This window comes from Silurus meridionalis, chromosome 27 (assembly GCF_014805685.1).
Source record: "Silurus meridionalis isolate SWU-2019-XX chromosome 27, ASM1480568v1, whole genome shotgun sequence".
Classification (NCBI taxonomy): Eukaryota; Metazoa; Chordata; class Actinopteri; order Siluriformes; family Siluridae; genus Silurus; species Silurus meridionalis.
This window is the reverse complement of record NC_060910.1, coordinates 5,585,019-5,604,689: the sequence shown is the minus strand read 5'-3', so window position 1 is coordinate 5,604,689 and position 19,671 is coordinate 5,585,019. Positions and strand designations below refer to the sequence as shown.

At 36.7% G+C, this 19,671-nt stretch overlaps 1 protein-coding gene across 4 annotated transcripts in view; it reads left to right on the top strand.

The window, feature by feature from the left end:
- The window catches only part of rxrab (retinoid x receptor, alpha b), a 46,838-nt gene extending 28,046 nt beyond the window's left edge, over positions 1–18,792 (top strand). For 3 of the 4 annotated variants that reach the window (XM_046841217.1, XM_046841216.1, XM_046841218.1), the window contains 8 exons: positions 2,853–3,003; positions 3,077–3,256; positions 6,152–6,321; positions 10,536–10,665; positions 11,924–12,056; positions 13,939–14,030; positions 14,411–14,516; positions 15,818–18,792. In XM_046841217.1, the coding sequence (XP_046697173.1) occupies positions 2,853–3,003; positions 3,077–3,256; positions 6,152–6,321; positions 10,536–10,665; positions 11,924–12,056; positions 13,939–14,030; positions 14,411–14,516; positions 15,818–15,965 (1,110 nt within the window). In that variant the 3' untranslated portion in view covers positions 15,966–18,792. The other variant, XM_046841219.1, reaches the window with a different exon arrangement.
- The last annotated feature ends 879 nt before the right edge of the window (positions 18,793–19,671 follow it).

Here is a 19,671-nt window from a genome sequence, read left to right as displayed (position 1 = left end):
GTTGTCTTCGAATACCAAAAGAGTTTCATAACAAAGCCGACAGATCCTCTGATAACTGTTCATTAAATACATATCTTGTTTGAGGTCCCCATTAAGAGTATCCATGTGACAGTTTCAAACATATCGGGTTAGTCAGATTCTTTAAAGGCTACAGAATAAGACCTAATTGTAAAAACTTAACAGCTTTCAGTTCTGTCCCTCACTGTTTCAGTTCAGTAGATGGAACTTTTACATGCTTTAATATGGTTGTCACTGACACACTGGCCTTTTCACACATACTGCATGTATAGACTGAATATCCTCCTTTCTGTTTTTCGCATTGCATTTTTTTAAAATACCTGCTGCTCTGACATGACGGTCTCTAGAGTTATTAAATATGTGATGCTTTAAAAAAGGCTGCAAGAAATTCTCAAAAGTACCACCGTTGCATGGTTCTTTAAATGTGATTACAGATTGTCTTTCTCAAGGACCTAAGCATATGCAGCAGTCATATTTGTGGAACATCCCACAAGAGCTGGAGATGCTCTGACCCAGTCGTCTAGCCATCACAATTTGCCCATTTTTTCTGCTTCTAACACATCAACTTTGAGGGCTGTTACATGTTCACTTGCTGCATAATGAATCCCACTCATTAACAGGATGAAGAGATAATTATTGTTTTTCACTTTACCAGTCAAAGTGTTATGCCTGATCGGTGTATATACAGCAGCAAATACACCATTTATAAATTCAAATGCATTTACTTATTCCAATATTTTTTTATATTTAGGATTTCAAAGTGACAAACTATAATAAGTTTTTTTCCCCTCAAAGATTTATACCTGGGAGTAATGACATTATCTGCACCTAAAAAAAACTGAATGTGGGTAAATATGAAACCTATCACTATGCCCTCAAGACAGAAATGCCAGCATTGTCATAAATAAACACTGTAATTGCATCATGCAATGTGATCTTTCTTTACTCTGGAAGCTTCCTATTGCAGCACACGCTTTTATCTGCATGACATTAAAAACATAATACTTTTACTTCCTACCACAGATGTTTGGCAGCATTCCTCACTATCTTTGTCCAGATGCACACATCTAGTCTCACATTTGAGAATAGCAAATAACTATAAAGTACAGTCCATGGCAGTGTTTTCTATAGATCAGAGATCTCAGGTTTGAAATTGTGTAAAACAATAACCTGTTTAGTTATAAAATTTTAATAATAATCAAAAGCAAAAACTCTTCCTCAATCAGCAGCATAACTTTAATGTAAATGCTATAGATATACACATATACAATATATAATAATAGATATTATATTAATTTTCTTGTTTAAGTATATATAATTATAAAATTTTATAATATTTCCATGTATGTTAAAGGTTACGTTCATTAACCATGTCACATATTTGGAGATGTTTTTTTCTCCCCAGGTTTGAGCACTTTAATATGTTTTGAAATTTTGAGTGCAAGTTATGAGGTTGTTTATTGAACTTTTCCTTTATAATCGTAAGATCGAGGTTCTTTATTATCTCCTCTATCTGAATGTGGAGATTCTACTGGCACTGATTTACAGAACACCAAATGCAGATTGAGTTGCATGTTCACCCAAAATAGGCAGAGAAGATAAAGTGTGTGTGTGTGTGTGTGTGTGTGTGTGTGTGTGTGTGTGTGTGTGTGTGTCGGAGTATAAGCGGGACAGGGCAAAAGGAAAACAGCCACATGTGCAAAGAATAGATGAAAGCAGGGAAACAGGTAATTTATGTGTGTGCATGCATGTGTGTGGTTATGTAGGATCACATGTCTAAACTGGTGATAAAACTCTGAGGCATTGGCATCGGGGGCACATTTAGAGCTGTGTTACTGTGTACTGTTCTTTTTTGATCTCTGCTTTGTGTACACACACACACACACACACACAACACATGTACACACAGACCATGTAAACCATGCACACCCCATCATGGTAATGGTATTTCTTTATGGCAGTGGCATCTTGCTGCAGGATAAGACTCCCTGCTATAATTGCAAAAACTGTTCAGAAATGATTTGAGGAACATGAAAAAAGGTTCAAGGGGTCGACTTGACCTCCAGGATTCCCAGATCTCAGTTTGATCGAGCATGTGTGGAATATGGACCAACAAGACCTTACCTCACATTTACAGGACTTACAGGTCTTAAACATCTAGTTGCTGGGATAAGGGGATATTCATGGCTCTGTGTTTTTGTTAAGGGATTTTAATGCACTTGCTGGGTATATATTTATATATGCATGAGAGTTTTATATATATATATATATATATATATATATATATATATATATATATATATATATATATATATATATATAATGTGATAATGTGATAATGTGTGTGTGTGTGTGTGTGTGAGAGGGAGAAAGAAATATGGATTGATATAGGGATGAGTATATGTATGTATGGATGGATGGATTTATAGAAGAATTTATTGTTGTCTATATAGTTATATGTAGATGCAGCACTGTAGGTCTCGCTGTATTTTCACCCAGACAGTTTTATTAGGTTTTATTCTTTTTCTCTATATTAGATTCACATCTGAACTCACATCATTGTGAGAGCAAAGTTTATGTGTGTTTACTTTTTTGGTATCTAAGGGAAAAACTTTGTGGTTGTTAAAAGTTAAAATAATATAAGACCTTCTGTGTTATTTCCTTTACAACTTGTAAGGTACAAAAGAAAAAAAATATACATACATATATACTATTGTTTATTGCAAAAATATATTGTGAAATACCAGATAAATGTAATACATACATGTCATTAAGGTTAGATTGTTTTGACCATTGTTTTTTTTCCATTACAAGTTGTGCTCTCTGTGTATTAGCTCAGCTCCCCCATGACTTCAGTCAGCAGCCCGGAAGACATCAAACCTCCTTTGGGCCTGAACGGAGTCATGAAGGTTCCAGCTCAGCCGACCGGCACTTCACTGTCTCTCACCAAACACATCTGTGCCATCTGCGGCGATCGATCTTCAGGTTAGACAGTTACATAAACATTACCAACCTTTTACTCCAGTCAGCATTAGTAATGGATGGGCTTCTCTTTCAGGTAAACACTATGGCGTGTACAGCTGCGAAGGCTGCAAAGGCTTCTTCAAGCGTACAGTGAGGAAAGACCTGACTTACACCTGCCGAGACAGCAAGGACTGTCTGATCGACAAGCGGCAGCGCAACCGCTGCCAGTACTGCCGCTACCAGAAGTGTCTGGCAATGGGAATGAAAAGAGAAGGTGCTCTTTAATTATTTCCTACATATTTTGTTTGGACAATTTAGATTTTATTTCCTAAACCCCACATAAGAGTCTGCATGGAAAACAATACTTAAAAAATCTCAACATTTTAGAAGAATTCGAGGTAACGACATCCACACTGGTTATTAAAATAACAATGTTCAAATGTTGATGCTAACAAATATTAATAATAATAAAATGCGTTAATAAAAAAGGACAAGCGATTTTGTTTTGTATCTCTTCCCCCTAACTGTAACAACCGAACTTAAACTGACTTAAAAACTGTGAATTTTGTGTTGTGTATCGTTACACTGCTTATATATATATATATATATATATATATATATATATATATATATATATATATATATATATATATATATATTAGGGATGCACCGAATATTCAGCCACCGAAAATCTTCAGCCGAAAATGGCCCAAAAAAGTGCATTTTCGGTTTTCGGCTGAAAGACTTTGATCACCGAAAAAACACAGCCGAAACAGTTTGTTGTGATGACGCAAACAGAAACCGCTGCCTGCACGTGCCTGTCTAAAACAACATGTCTGCGGTGTGGACGTATTTCAGTATATCTGAGAAAGACCCACGGATAGCGATTGTCTGTGGTGGACGTTTTTGAAAAGGCAGGAAGTTTCCCAGTGATATTGTTGTATTGTTGTATCTTTAAGCAGTTGCACTTGTTCTAAATGCACTTTGTTTTTATGAAAGAACATATTTAATTTTACAACCTTTCAGCAGGCCAGAGGGCCTGTACATTATTATTTAATGTACACATGAGTGCATTTAAGTTAAACATTTAAGACTAAATTTTAATTTATTTTATCCTGTGCATTGTTGCAATGTGCTATAAATAAATATTTTCATAATTTGTAATTGATTAATTCTTTGAAACTTTAATATTAATTTATGCAATTGAAATGCCTTGATTTTAGTAAGGTTAGTACACAGTCATAGCCATAAATGCAATGGTAATAATAATTGCCATCATTTCTTTCGGTGTTTCGGTTTTTCGGTTTTCGGCCTTGCTTTCCTCCTCTTTCGGTTTTCGGTTTCAGCCAAGAATTTTTATTTCGGTGCATCCCTAATATATATATATATTATATATATATTAACTTGGCAAAACAAATAAAAAAAAAAAAAAAACTTTTTCGCCATATATATATATATATATATATATATATATATATATATATATATATATATATATATATATATATTTTTTTTTTTTTTTTCAAACTAGCTTAGTAACAGTAGTGTATGTTTGTCAGGTCTGTTCTTGGTTGTCTGCCATATCAGTCAAACTGCCTTTTCTCTCTGTGTGGATCTTGGTCATGTTTTCCTGACCTGGCTTCATGCTGGACACAGAGACCCGCTAATCTTGGGTGTTTGATAGATCATACATGCGAAAGAAGGCACAACGTGCATTTCTGAGTGTTTAGAGCTTGACCATCATTTTGAAATGATTGGCGTGTTTAACATGCACTTCCTTAGGGACACATTAAATCTTCTCCCTTTCTGAACGAACTGCTAAGACAATGGAGAAAATCTCTAAAGAATTTTCTTGTTGCGAATTATAATATCACTGAGATCTTTAAAATAAGATTTGTCTTGATAGCAAATCAACATATAAGTCTTGATCGTAAAAAAAAATATTCCATGTGTTTTTTGCCTGCAGGATATCCTTTCTGCTCAAATCTAATTTGAGCTCCCTGTCTAAACAAATCCTTTGTGTCTAAGTTGAGTTTCAGCTGCTTAACTCTAAGTGTCTGTGTTTTTGAGCGAATCTTGTGGTGATTCTACCTTTGCATCTGGTGCCACTTTACCTTCGAATTCATTTTAGCCCACAATGGGTGGATGTTTATGTTTCTGCTGTAATTCCCCTCAATACCAGCTATCTGGGAATGTAAGAAATCTAGGCACAGTGGTGTGTAAGATTGATTTGATGGCCATCCTGTAGCGGTCACTCGTTTCAGTATTTAGAAACGGTAGAAAAAACAGTCTTATTGGCCATTGCACAGCAGGTATTGGTAAAACAGAGGCCTGTTCAATGTGAAGGACATGAGGTAATATGCCATATATAGGTTGGAGACACCAGTCAGAGATGGTTTGACTTCCTGGATTTGTATAATTTTGGCTGCACTGGCTTTCGCTTTCTGCTGTCCTGCATTTTATTAAAAACAGTCTGTGCCATTGCTGTGGAAATCTGTAGTCATGGAGCAAAGTGAAAGCAGCTGTACGTGTACTGTATGTAGGTGTGTTTGTTGGCTGTGTGTATTTCTCTGGGTCTTTTTGTGAGTGCTAACATTATTATAAATACTTTACATGCACCACCCATAAGAATGATCAGTAGCCTTCTGAAAATTCTATTAAAAATATAAAACATTCTATAAAAACTATTCTCATTAGAACTTTTGGCATTTAAATCTCCAAAGATATGTGAGTTATCGGCAACACCGAGGAATATTGTCTTTGTTCAAAAGCTATGTTTATCCTCCGCTCTCAGTCACGAAGAACCATGTCGTGTTTCTTTTGCTCTCGAGAAAGACTATAATGACGTTTAAATTGAAGTTTAAGTGGACAAAGATCCCTCTGCACGTATTTCTTCAACATTTTAGGAAGGGAAGTGATGCTTTTACTCTCTCCAAGGCAGCCTTAAGAACATATAAACATTAGGGAAGTCATGTGGGATTATAATGATCTTGTATGTTTAGCTCAGAATATCACTATATGATACCCATTTTTGTGTAAGGTGACAATAATTCTTGAGGACACTATAGATTGTGAGTAAATCTGTAGATATTCCTCTAATCCATATTTACTGCATATAAATAAATTCCTTTTTCTTTGTGTGTGTGTGTGTGCGTGCGCTCGCTTTCAGCTGTCCAGGAGGAGCGGCAGCGGGCGAAAGAAAAGAGTGAGGCTGAATTGGAGCTGGCAGGCTGTTCCAGTGAAGACATGCCAGTGGAGAAGGTTCTGGAAGCTGAGCTGGCAGTGGAGCCCAAAACCGAAACCTATGAGGAGAGCAGTGTTGGTGTGGCTCCCAGCTCTGTAAGACAGATCTCTTTCTCTGTCCCTTTCAAACACTCTCCATATCACACTGTCATGTTGGTCTGAAACATCAGACCAACTCTTCATTTAAACTTCATTCAGCTGGTTCATCTTGATTAGACCTGACTGAGATTCACAGAGGCAGAGGAAAATTACTGCGAAATGTCTCCCCAACCTACATTTTGTAGATTTGCTATTTTAGTAATGATGGAAATGTATTTAGTGACAGGAAGGGGCTCCTTAACAGGATTACATTTTGTGAATCATTACACCTTCCTATAGCACTACACAACAGTTTACTACACAACTTTAACAGCAGCTTTCATTTCCAGCTGTAAGATCAATATAAAATAGGTTTATATTTACGAGGTGGTATCAGGAAGTTTCTAATGGTGCTAACTGGTGCTCTTCTGACCACGTGCACTACCACTCCTCATGGACAGCAAGATAGAACAGATAGCAAATGTGAAATTCTGCATGAAGCTGGGCACATCCGCCACAGAGACCTTCGACATGACATACGTCTGACACACGGCCACGAGTCGTTCGAGGTGTTTTGAGCAGCACGTGCGCTTCAACAGCGGAAGAACGTCTCTGGAAATGACCAGAGATCAGGAAAACCTTCCCTAAGCTCAAACCAGCGAAGATCGTTGGAGAACAATTCACACGATCTCACCAGATTTGGCTCAAGCGGACTTCACCCTCACAGAAGGTGCTTGATGCTTCGAAAAGAAGATTTACAGGAAGTCGCAGGAAAGATGGAAGCTCTGTATTGCTGTGCAAGGGGACTATTTTGAAGATGATAGTGTGTATACGTGGATAAATAAAGTACTTGTAAACAGAGATAGTCTTTAAACTTTTTGATACCACCTCATATTAATATACTCTTTATTTAAAATTCTGCCATTTCTATTGTTGCAGCTTCCAATGGGAGAACACTGCATAATCTGAGGGTAATAAAACAGATTAGAAAACATGATATTTTATAAAAAAAATTAAGAAAATATTTATCATTATGTTTATTTAGCATTTAAGGAAGACGTCTCGAGTGTCAGTGTCAGTAAGAGTCAGCAACTTTTTTTTTTTTGCCATATGATTCTTCAGAACAGTGGAGTTTTACAGTTTTCTCAGGAACAGTGGAAGCAGCATTGCTTTTTCATAGTAATTTTGGTCAAAAGAAAAGAGTGGATGCTGAGTCTATGCATATTATAACCTATAACATTTGAATATTATTTATAAGGATTTTTACAAATGCAGTCCTTTTTACTTTGCAATGAAAAATACAGTAATCCCCCGCTTTACATCGGTCCGAATCTCGCACCACGGTTCATCGCGGAATTGCATTTGCCACATAACTAATTTGTTTGTTTGATTTTCCTGGTCTTTCTTGGATAGCACATAGACCAAAAAAACCTATAGGGAATAAATATATAATAATAAAAATATAATAATATTAATAAACATAGAATTATTAATTATAAAATGAAGTAAAATGTTAATACAGTACAGTACTGTATACATAAAATAGTATTTTTTTTTTTACATTTAGATTCGATTTTTTTTTACTTTTTTAGATTACATTTACACACCTGTCTGAGATCAACATCACTAATTCTGCATCCAGCTTCATCTCCTTGACTGTGGTTTAACTGAATTTTTATGTGCTTAAAGGTTTTTTATTTTTTATTTTTTTCAAAGCAGAGAGTTGTTTTTTTGCTCACAGGACAATGATCTGGCTGAACTGATTTCAGGCTGAGGTGAGACATGTGTGAAGGAGCATTGGGGAATTTCTGTAAAATGATTGACACAAGGCACATACAAGTACAAACAAGGCTTCCATACCAGAAGGAAGATTTTTTAAAATAATTGCTACGAAAAAACAAAAACAAAATTTTCACATTATATAGAATATAGATCCCGTTGGAGCGATGCTACCAGCTGTGGTTATACTGATTGTGCCCTACTGATTGGAAGGTTGGAAGGTCATGAGTTCAAATCTCAAGGCCTTAAGGCAATGGCTTATTTTTATAAATGTGAACAATTTGTGGGTGTGAGTCAAAATGCCGTAAATGATCACAGATTACAGAAGTCTAACTTCAAAAATGCAGGTCCTGCTCTCCAATTATGATCTGTCAGTGCATTGCTTGTTCAAACCTGCAGAGTGAAGTTACATGCTGTTCCCAGAGACTGATAGTAGAGAGCCAGCTCAAAGAAAATTACCTTGTTGAAAGGCAAAAGCTTCTCACTAATGATTGCTGCAGCTCTCCGTTAAGCCGTATCCGAAATATTCTTTTGACGGTGTTTCTTTTGTATTATGCATGAGCTTGAAATCGAACTGGCAGCTCAGACTGTCAGTTACTGCAACTAATTTCACAGGTTTGTAGAGCAGCTCAGTAGCACGATGTTTTAAATGTATATTTGCTCATCTAACTTAGAAATGATTAAGAAGATCATTTAGTGGTTTCCCAACCATAGCATTTCTTTTTAAATCTGAACATTTTGCGATTCGAAGAACATTTTTCTTTTGTTTTGTTTCAGAAATGAAAACCATCACAGTGTCTATTTACCATAACCACTAAGGTGTTACGTATGTGCAGCCATTTTGCAGATAAATCAGTTGTTTTTGTAGTTCTCCCTCTCATCAATCCACAGTGTTTAAACAGCTCTGTTTCGCATTTACCAAACTCAAGACTGCTTGTTTCGAATAAAACCTGACTGATAAATCCTACTTCTTGTCATTTCTTACTGAAATTTGTTTGACGTGGCTGATATTATGCAATATTGTGTGATATTACAAATGTCTCACAATCAGGTCATTTAGAGCAGTGGTCCCCAACCCCGGGCCGCAGACAGGCACCAGTTCGTGGGTCAATTGGTACTGGGCCACACAAAAACAATACACAACTTACATTATTTCCGTTTTATTTATTATCTGATTCTGAACGATGTTTTATTTTGGAAAATTACCGGATTCTCTCCGCCACATCTGTCTATGACTCACTCTTGATGCATGTCAAGATGCCTCGGTCACATGTCTTACCTCTATTCGCTACCTTCTCTGCTCTGCTCGCTAACACATAATACATTACCGCTAAATTGAAACCTACAAGCGAGCAAAATGAACCAACACAGTGGATTCACGTTTATTATTATATTTAGAAAATACCAGTTTTTACGTCGGTCGTATCATTTTATTTTGGTATATTTATCCACCACATCTTAAAGGCCAGTCCGATATTAATCCGGTCCGTGGCACAAAAAAGGTTGGGGACCGCTGATTTAGAGGAAATGAGGAAAAAAGAGAAGAAAGAAAAGGAGGAAAATGACCCAGAGTGATAGTCAAACCTTTTCCATGTTTTTTTTTTTTCTCAGACTGGCCGCCTTTGTCACTTCACCCGATCATGGGAATGTTGGTTTTTCTCTCTCCTGCCACTATGATATCTCTGTATTCCCCCTATAAATATACCCACCCCTTCCCTCCTCACCCTCACCATCCAGACTCCCATGCACTTTTGTTGTAGTGTGTTAGTTGCAGAGGTCGTTTTGAGGGTAAATGAAGCTTAGCATTGTGCAAATCTACACAATACCCTAACCCTATATCAAATTCGAGATGCCTCATAAATACCTTAGGTTTCTAAGACTTATTACCTGACCAGAAAAAATGCTATTACCCAAAGTATGCTGCATATTTAAAGTGAGTAGTGTCTGCAAGTTTGTCTTGTACTTTTGGCTACATTGGACTTCAAATCAAAACCAAATAGAAACATTTCAGGGCTGATTAAATACATTAGGAGAAAGCCTCAAGTAACTGTGATAGACAACTCATTTGAAATAATAATGAAGTAAACCTCAGTTTTAACTTTCAGAAGTAAAAGCAGTCCCTTGAGGATTCCTTTTGAGGGGTATTATGGGTAGGGATTAAATGAAATCCTTTAAACATTGAATTTCTCCCAGACTGTTTAGTATTCTTCCGACTCTATGCTTCACTGACAGGTTTTTTTCTTCTTCTTTCAGACACTTTCTATCATATTGTCCTTTTCTCACAGAGTTACCCTTAAGTGATATAAACATTCAGCATTCATCTTAGATCGAAGTTCCTGTGAAACACTATATAGTTCAAAAGAAGGGATTTTGTTATGCATGTTTTCAACTCATTCCTTCAGCAGCATATCTATTAACATGAAGCTTTTTTGTCTCCGTCTTCTTCTCTGCAGCCCAACGACCCTGTTACAAACATTTGCCAAGCCGCTGATAAGCAGCTCTTCACATTAGTGGAATGGGCGAAGAGGATACCACACTTTTCTGACCTGCCTTTAGATGACCAGGTCATTCTTTTAAGAGCAGGTACTAATACATTCACACAAAAATCAGCTGATTTCAAGATTATTTTTGACGAAGGAATTTTTACTTGTTACTATTTACTTGTACAGTAAATAGCTTCAGAAAAGAGCTTGAGAATTTCCCCCACTGTGGGACGAATAAAGGTATATCGTCACTGAAGAAAAATTTTGGCTGCAATATTTTAAAATCAAATTGCAACAAACCTGACATTACTAAATCTTGATTATTATTACATTTCTAGGCATTATTAAACAATTCAATATGCTCATTAATGCTTAGAAATATCTAAGTATACTAAAGATTAGCAAATATATATCTTGAAATTGGTTTAATTATTTTATATTTGGTTTATAAGAATCTTATAATGGAAAATATTCAATAGGTTTGATTATTCAAGATATTTTCACTCTTGTGGTGTGTATACGACATGCATGTTTTGAGCACTGAGGTATTTGGAAACAATACCGGCCATATACATTTTACTATATACATATGCACATTTTTTGTTTGTTACAAGATCCTAAAAAATTCTATCGACCCTGTCCTGATTAATAGGCAGATCTCCTTCTATTAACTGTTATATGGATTTAATGGATTTTCTCCCATATGGATGTTTACTGGATATTCTGCAGGCACAATATTATCAGCAAGACTTCTTAAACGTTTTTTTGAGTTATCTATGAGACATAGTGACTCGTGACATCGTGACATAGCTTCCTGTGTTTGCCACGAGTTCCATATTTGTATTTTGTTTGGCGTTTTCATACTTTAAACTTTAAATTTGCCTTTTTTTCCCCCCTTAAATAATCCTGAACAATATTTTTTTGTCTTCCTGACTTGTGCCTGTAGCTTATACAGTTAATGAAAATGTGTATGTACATTTATTTAATATATTTTAAAAAATCCAATATTTTGATTATGTATGTAATTCATGATAAAAACATATTTAATGTTTGACGCTTGTCGATGGAGCAAATGTGTGTATTTTTACCTCATGTGTCGGACAGACCTTGGACCATTGTTGCATGCTACAGTATGTGTGCATTCTAAAGCTCTGACCTCGTTGCAGCATATTTACACTCGATCTATCTTTGACACTTTCCAAACAAACAATGCGGTCGGCAGTTTTTATTGACTTTCTCGACAAAAAAAACGTGGTAACCTCTGAACTGGCCACCAGTATGTATCTTCTTTCTGTTTTTTCGCGTTCCTGTTCAGAGACTCCACTGAAGGCTGCCTGTTTTCTCTTTATCTCTCACAGGGTGGAACGAGCTCCTCATTGCTTCTTTCTCGCATCGCTCGATAAGTGTGAAAGATGGCATATTGTTAGCAACAGGCCTCCACGTCCATAGAGACAGTGCACATAGTGCTGGAGTAGGTGCCATTTTTGATAGGTGAGTGTCTGCTGCACTGCTTAACACATCTTTGCAGGAGAAACTTGTGTGTCGATTCAGATTAATGAAAGCTTATGGGCATTTCCTGAGCTTCCCAGGCTTTCGGGAATCACTAAAATATATTCGAAAACTAGCTTTCTAGATAATCAAGACACACCGATACACTTCGGTGCATCTCATTATATTCTATACACACTGGAGCAGCCCAGATTACAAAACACACACACACACACACACACACACACACACACACACAAATGGATTCCCGAATATAAAACAAAATACTGATTTTTAACATGCAGTTGTTTCATGTGTTGCCACTTTTGTAAGGATGTTTGACACAAGATTTACAAAGGAACTGGACATATACATATACATTAAAATGACATATTGTACATTATACAATAAGATGAAACAAATCTTTCGGGTATTACTAATATGATTGTGTAAAGTTGGCACAGCTCACAGCCCTCTCCACCGCTTTTTAAAGACGTGTCAAGTCAAGTCAAGTCAAGTTTATTTGTATAGCGCTTTTCACAACAGACATTGTCTCAAAGCAGCTTTACAGAAATCAACAGTCAAGGTGAACGGTGTGCATTTATCCCTGATGAGCAAGCCATGACGTGAAAGATGCAATATGACCAAAACGATAATTTTGTAATGTTTTCCCTTTTTTGGGGGGGACATTAGGAATTTGGTGGAACCCAAAGCTTTGACTACAAATATTGTGCCTAAAAACCAGTTCTTGCACTGACTAACCATGATTTAGTGTGCATGTGGAGAAAATGACATTGTTCACATCTTCACTGAGCTTTAATATTGGCTACATTTAGAAGATTTATAAGATGGATTCCTATCGGATCCAAATCATTCTATCCTCTCGGGTTTCCAAGTGGAAAAATGTCAAACAACATAAAGCACATTTACAAGCTCAATCTCTTCTGAGCTCCAGCGAAAACTCCTTTTTGCAAATGATCGAAACTCTGAACTCCGCACTCAAGCATGTATTAATCAAGACATTTGGTACACAACACACCGTGTGATTCCCTACCACTGCTCAGCTAGTATCTCTCTCTCTCTCTCTCTCTCTCTCTCTCTCTCTCTCTCTCTCTCAGGGAAGGCATGTTTCAAGACTTTTTACATCTAGCTGGTAGGATGAACTTCTTTCTGAGTCACTAGGAGTCTCTTCTAAAGATTTCCCTTTTCTAGAAGCACTTAACTCAGCACTTCCCCTTATAAAAATGGAGTCTCTCACTATTTTTCTCTTAACAGATTCTTTCAACTGATAATTTATTTGGACCTAATAAACCAGCATCAGAATGTGTTTAGAGCTAGAGTCTTCGAAACATTGATGTAAGTCATAGTGGATAAGGGCATTTGCCAAATGTAAATGTAGTCTAAAAAATCTCAAATACCAATAAATCCTTTTTTTTTTTAATACACTTTCACATTGCCTGTCCTAATCTTTATACACTCTCTGGTTGAGAGCTATCAGACCTGGACTTTTATGGCCGAGAGTTTTGCGACTGCTGTAGATCATCTTTAAAAGAGATGTTTGAAAATGACGTTACACGGAGTCTTGCCTGATTGATTGCACTTTTACATTAGGCCACATGGAAGCTTTATGTCGATATGAGATCATGTTTCCCTTTTCCATATGAAATCTGTCACTGTCCTGCTTAATTAAATGTCCAAGCAGTCTAGTGCAAAGAACGGAGACATTTCATGGCGTAATGGTTTGGATACAGAGAGGTCGTGATGAGTCATTTCGATGTCGTTCCGCGTAAGGCATTTTCCTCCAAATTTGCAAACGCGAACTCATCAGTAAAACTGGAACGGTTACTGTTGCGAAGTAACACCAAGTCGCTTTTTATTGGAACAGAGTGCTGACAGAGCTGGTGTCTAAGATGCGAGACATGCAGATGGACAAGTCTGAGCTTGGATGCCTGCGAGCTATTGTTCTTTTCAATCCAGGTACAGAAAAATGCACCATAGCACATCGAAATACACTTAAAAATGACTTACTTACAGAGATTACTTTTTTTGGCCTAAAACTGAATCTAAAGAACGAATGTATTGTGAATTGTATATAATATAGTGAATGGGCTTCGTAATCTGCCATATTTTGTAAACAAAAAAATTACGCAGCATCCATTATATTGATGTTTTGTGCTGTAGATATGATACAGATTTTTTTTTAACACCTTACCTCATACAAAATCGAAATGATTTTAACGTGGCATCACTTCGTGTACGCCCTAACATACATCCGAGCTGTTTACGATGCACTGATTTTCATGTTCTTGAAATCAGTCAGAACACATCATGTTCATCTCCCCCTCTCCCCCATATAGACTCTAAAGGCCTGTCTAACCCAACAGAGGTGGAGGCACTTCGAGAGCGAGTTTACGCTTCACTGGAGGCCTATTGTAAACAGAAATACCCCGATCAGCCTGGGAGGTAAATATACACAAACCTGTTATGCTGGTGTGCAGTAAGACACTCCTTCAAAATTATATTTTGGCTGCTTAGAGAATGTTATTAAAATTAGAAATGTCGGTGGTTTTGACATTTCTAAAGTATAAAGTATAAATTGCAGAATCTCTGTAATTACTAGTGGATTTTACCGATATTGATAGTTAGTTTGCATCATACTTGCTGATAATCAACAGATTTTTTTTATGTTTTCAAAATGAATACTGGATACAGAAATAGCACTGCATGTAAAAACTTTTTTCCATAAAAATAAATGTAATTTCAATTGTCTGGCTTTTGTCAAGACATTAAACGATGGACGGTTTTAAGCATGACTGGATTTTATGCGAAATGGTAACGCTTTGAAGAAAGATTCCATTTGTAACCTGTGTTAATAAATGCTTTAGAAGTGTTGTTTGTTTGTTAGTTAATTTAAAAATGTACTGATAAATTTTTCAATTCAGTTCATTTCCATTTTATCTGTTAACTTTAGTTAATGCACTACGAACTAACAAGAACGAGGTACAGAGCGCAGGCTCTTGTCAAAACAAACAGCACGTGCCGTCAGTGATTCACCTCTAGAGGCCGCTCTCGTACTGTATAATGACAGCGGATCTTCTCCTCGCAGATGCAACTTGGAAAAACTATCATATGGATTTTTGCCGATAGTTCCAGCAATCAAATATCGTTGGCGATTAATTGGCAAAACCAATAAGGTGTTTATTTATTTGATTGACTGATTGCACTTACTAAAGGATGCTTTCACACATTTTAGTCATTTCAGAGCAAAACTGATACATAGGGTTTGCTCTTTGTTTCGTTTTCAGCACATGTAAAAAAAAAAGGGCCTACAGTTTATATATTTTAGTATGTCTAACACATTATTTACTAATCACTCTTAAATAATGCAAATTCAGAATTACCTTTACTATGTGTGCAAAACAAAAAACAAGAATTACCACAGTGTACAGGAGCTAGCTAGCTAGGTGGAAAAACATTGTGTTTAGCATCAATCATTTTTCATTCCTTGTTTATCGGGCTGGATATTGAACCAAAATCTATCTAATAGAGACAGAAAATGGTTTAAATAAACACTGCATATGTGAAACCATCCATATAGATAGATCATGAAGATCATGAGTTTAAATCTTAGTTCTCATAATCTCCAACTCCTAAGCCCTTAGCCATGCTACTTTGTGTAAATTATTTAGTTGCTCTGAATACGGGCGTCTGCCAGATGCCATTAATGTAATGTAATGTAATGTTTCTTCACATGCTTTGAGCAGATTTGCCAAACTGCTACTTCGCCTGCCTGCCCTGCGCTCCATTGGCCTGAAGTGTCTGGAGCACCTCTTTTTCTTCAAACTCATCGGAGACACACCCATTGACACTTTTCTCATGGAAATGCTGGAGGCGCCACACCAAATGACATAATGGAGCAGTGCCTTAACCCCTCCCATAGCAATGCCACTCAGAATTCCCGTAAAGAAACATTGCAGTCTCATGCACACATCACCTTCAGGACTTCGGGACTCCATAAAGAGATGCATCTCTCTCTCTCTCTCTCTCTCTCTCTCTCTCTCTCTCTCTCTCTTTTCCTCTCTTTCAGTGACACCTGCTTTAACAGCAGTCCAGGAGACGAACAGTTGAAATTTGCAAAAAAGACAAAAGACCATTTACTTTCGAGTCGTTCATAAGGAGGATGGATTAGGAGAGTCATGATCAGTATGCTTGGGAGGAAAAAGCCGGCTGCACGGATTTGAGCAGATCTTTTGGTCGAAAACGATTTCCTTAACAGTCTGCCTCACAGTGACCTACCTCCACTCCGCAGTCCACTCTGTTCACAACGTCTCTGTTTCACACCTGTACACTTTCACATCAAGTGTGTGTGTATAGGTTTCCTGAACGGATGCAAAATTCTGCAATACCTCATACACCCTCCTGTACCACAGGACACCTTTCTTTTTTTTTTTCTGACTCCTCATTACTGCCTTTGGTATGGACTGTACTTTATGTACTATAACATTCATATTGCATTGTTGTTTTTTTTATATTTCGAAATTCAATAATGAGAGAAAGACGTATAAGACAGGAATGGTTGTATTTGCAGCACTTAAATGATTTAATTTTTTTTCAAACAGTGTTTTTTTTTTAAACGTTCGGCTGTAGCGGAGACACGTGAATGACAGAGAACGATCTAGAATGATAATCGGGGGTGCTCTTTGCCTGCGTTTAATGATTGGAAAAAAAAAAGCAATGATTCTTTGTTGTTTGTGTAAAATGTTTGATTATCAATCGTTTGTTTGCCCTAATAATTCATCTCATTAATGGATCGAGTAATTCCAAAGATTTTTCCATTGAAATGTCATGTGATGATTCCCAGCAAAGCGGCATTTGTGCTACGAGAATAAGCAAATAGGCTACGTTCACATTTAAGAAAAGCCACGAATACAAATTCTTTTGCCTACACAAGACACAAACCTTCTCAGTTTCGATTCGGGACACTTTCTAAACGGTACTAGATTCAGATATGAAGCATATTTCCACAGGGGTGGTCGTTTGCTACGAGTGCTAACAAGAAAAAAAGAAATGACAGTAACATGAAAAGCCATCAAAGGCTCTACATCTGGACTTTTATATTCATTTAGCCATACAAATGGTGCCAAGCTGTCAGTCTACTGTCATTACAGAGATCTTTGCTCTGAAGGCTTCAGTTTTATTACTTAGTCTTTCAAATATGTTTGTTGGTTTTCCTGACACTTGGATCATACGTGCAATGTTATTTGCTTTGAAAGAAAAAATGCTCATTGTAAGTAATTTCAGGGCAGAGGTCTAAGGTCACCAACATGAACGCGAACTCAGAAAGAGAAAGCTTAATCTGCCCCCTGGTGTTCATACGTGATACTACAGATTTTGTTAACGTATTCAGATTATTGAGACCTTCAGAACTGAATATTGGCTTTTAATGTGAACATCTGGCCTCAGGGATGTAGAGAGCTTTTATGATGAGATTACTCTGCCACCTGGTGCATCACCGGTGATACAACAGTACCAACATTACGCCAGGAATCTGAAGAATCCTTTCGTTCGAAAGTGTTTCGATTTTCAAGCATTGCAATGTAACTAGACCTCAGGCTTTGTGAAAACACTTGTACGTTATAGTATTATAGTCTGTTATAGTTATAGTCAGACTCATATTGTGCAATGACTTTCTGTATTATAAGGAGCAGACTGATTGTTTTGATGTTTGCTAAAAAATTGAACCTCTTGCAGACTGAGCCAGGCTGAACTAAAACAGTGCTCTTATATAGCAAACAATAGTTTGAGATTATTACTATGATTATTATTACTATTATTATAATTATTACTTCAGATTTTCATCATCGAGTCTGTGCAGAAACTCAACAGTCACTGAACGCTCTTTCAGTAGTCACATATCTTAAGTCATTGAAAGCAGAAGCTACCACTCAGGCGCATACATGGTTTACATGCAGTTTCTTTACATACAATTTTTTGTTTGTTTGTTTGTTTTGTTTTTTGTTTACAGCATTATACATTTTTATTCTTTAGTCTTGCCTAAAGCCTGTTTCTCCAGTAGCCTGAATCTCTGGGCTTTAAACACCAGCATAAAGTCATAAGAAAAAAAAAAAAAAGATCTTTTCTGACATTTATTGATGCAGAAATCCAAGCCAAAACTCTAAAAGGCCCTAATCCGGAATAATCCTGGGTTTGGGACCTGATGGAAGACCGACAGGGTTTTGTAGATGAACAGAGACATCTGAAACACTTATTTCATGATAATCAAAGTTTTTGGCAAACCAAGAAAAGAGTTTGGCTTAAAGAGAAGAATCTATTTTTGTACGATTGTCATTTTATCCTTGTGTTCCAGGAATTGACTTAATCCTATTAAATGTTGCTTACATTAATTGTATACATGTCGATTTGTAAAATGGAATGGGTTTTGCCCTCTGAACAGGTTGCTGTTAAAAGATTTTCCTTATTGTTGTTGTTGCTGTTTAACATCATTGGGTTTCACCTGGAAAACGCATTTTTATATATCAGTACAGTAAGAATGAGTTCAATTGTGTGTTATCATACAGTGTTTTTTTTTGTTTTGTTTTTTTTGTTACTGTTGTTCAAAAGGACAATTAAATGCTCAATTTTTAAAATTATTTTCCATAGTGCATGACAGAACCATTAACCTTTTACAGACTTATTTGGAGACATCCATAATAAAACATGTTTTTATGTTTTCCCCATGGAAATAGACATCAATTTGCAGTATTTTTACAGACATCTTAGTTACAATGCATACCTACATTGGAATGGAAAAATACAACTTTTTATCGTTAATTATAAGGGTTTTTTTATAGACAGGTACAAGAAATTCAAACATTAAGTGGTTTAATGCGGTGAAACCCCACCAAAAGAGTTTTAGTCTGCTTTAGCCTAGATCTGAAAAAAAACAAACTGAAATGTACTGGAGGACTGGATGGCAGTCTGTCAAGTCAAGTCAAGTTTATTTCTATAGCGCTTTTCACAACAGACATTGTCTCAAAGCAGCTTTACAGAAATCAACAGTCAAGGTGAATGGTGTGTATTTATCCCTGAAGAGCTGCCGTGGCGACTGTGGCAAGGAAAAACTTCCTTAGATGTTATGAGGAAGAAACCTTGAGAGGAACCAGACTCAAAAGGGAAACCCATCCTCATTTGGGTGACATCAAGAGTGTGATTATAGTCTTTAAAACAATACAGAACACTGGAGAGTGAGAACTAACATGAGCATTGGAGTGTAAGATTATGAGTAATGTCCTTTCTACAGTCTTATACAGTCATTGTGGTTATAAAACTAGGAGCTACTGAGCAACTCATGCGTGTGAAACCGACATTCTCTCATTTTGATGATTGCTTTAAAATTGTCCTCTGCTGTTCATTTATGTTGCGATCTGGTCACTGTGAAGATCATTGTGTATCTTTTTATATCACTTTCAGCCTCATCTAAGCATGCACTAAACCATAGTGAGTTGTAGTTGGGACCATTCCTCTCAGGTGGGTTTCACCATTCCTCTCAGCATAGTAGTGTGTCATTATAGGGTGTAGGTGACATAAGTGAACTTAGTCAGTGGTGGACGAAGTACAA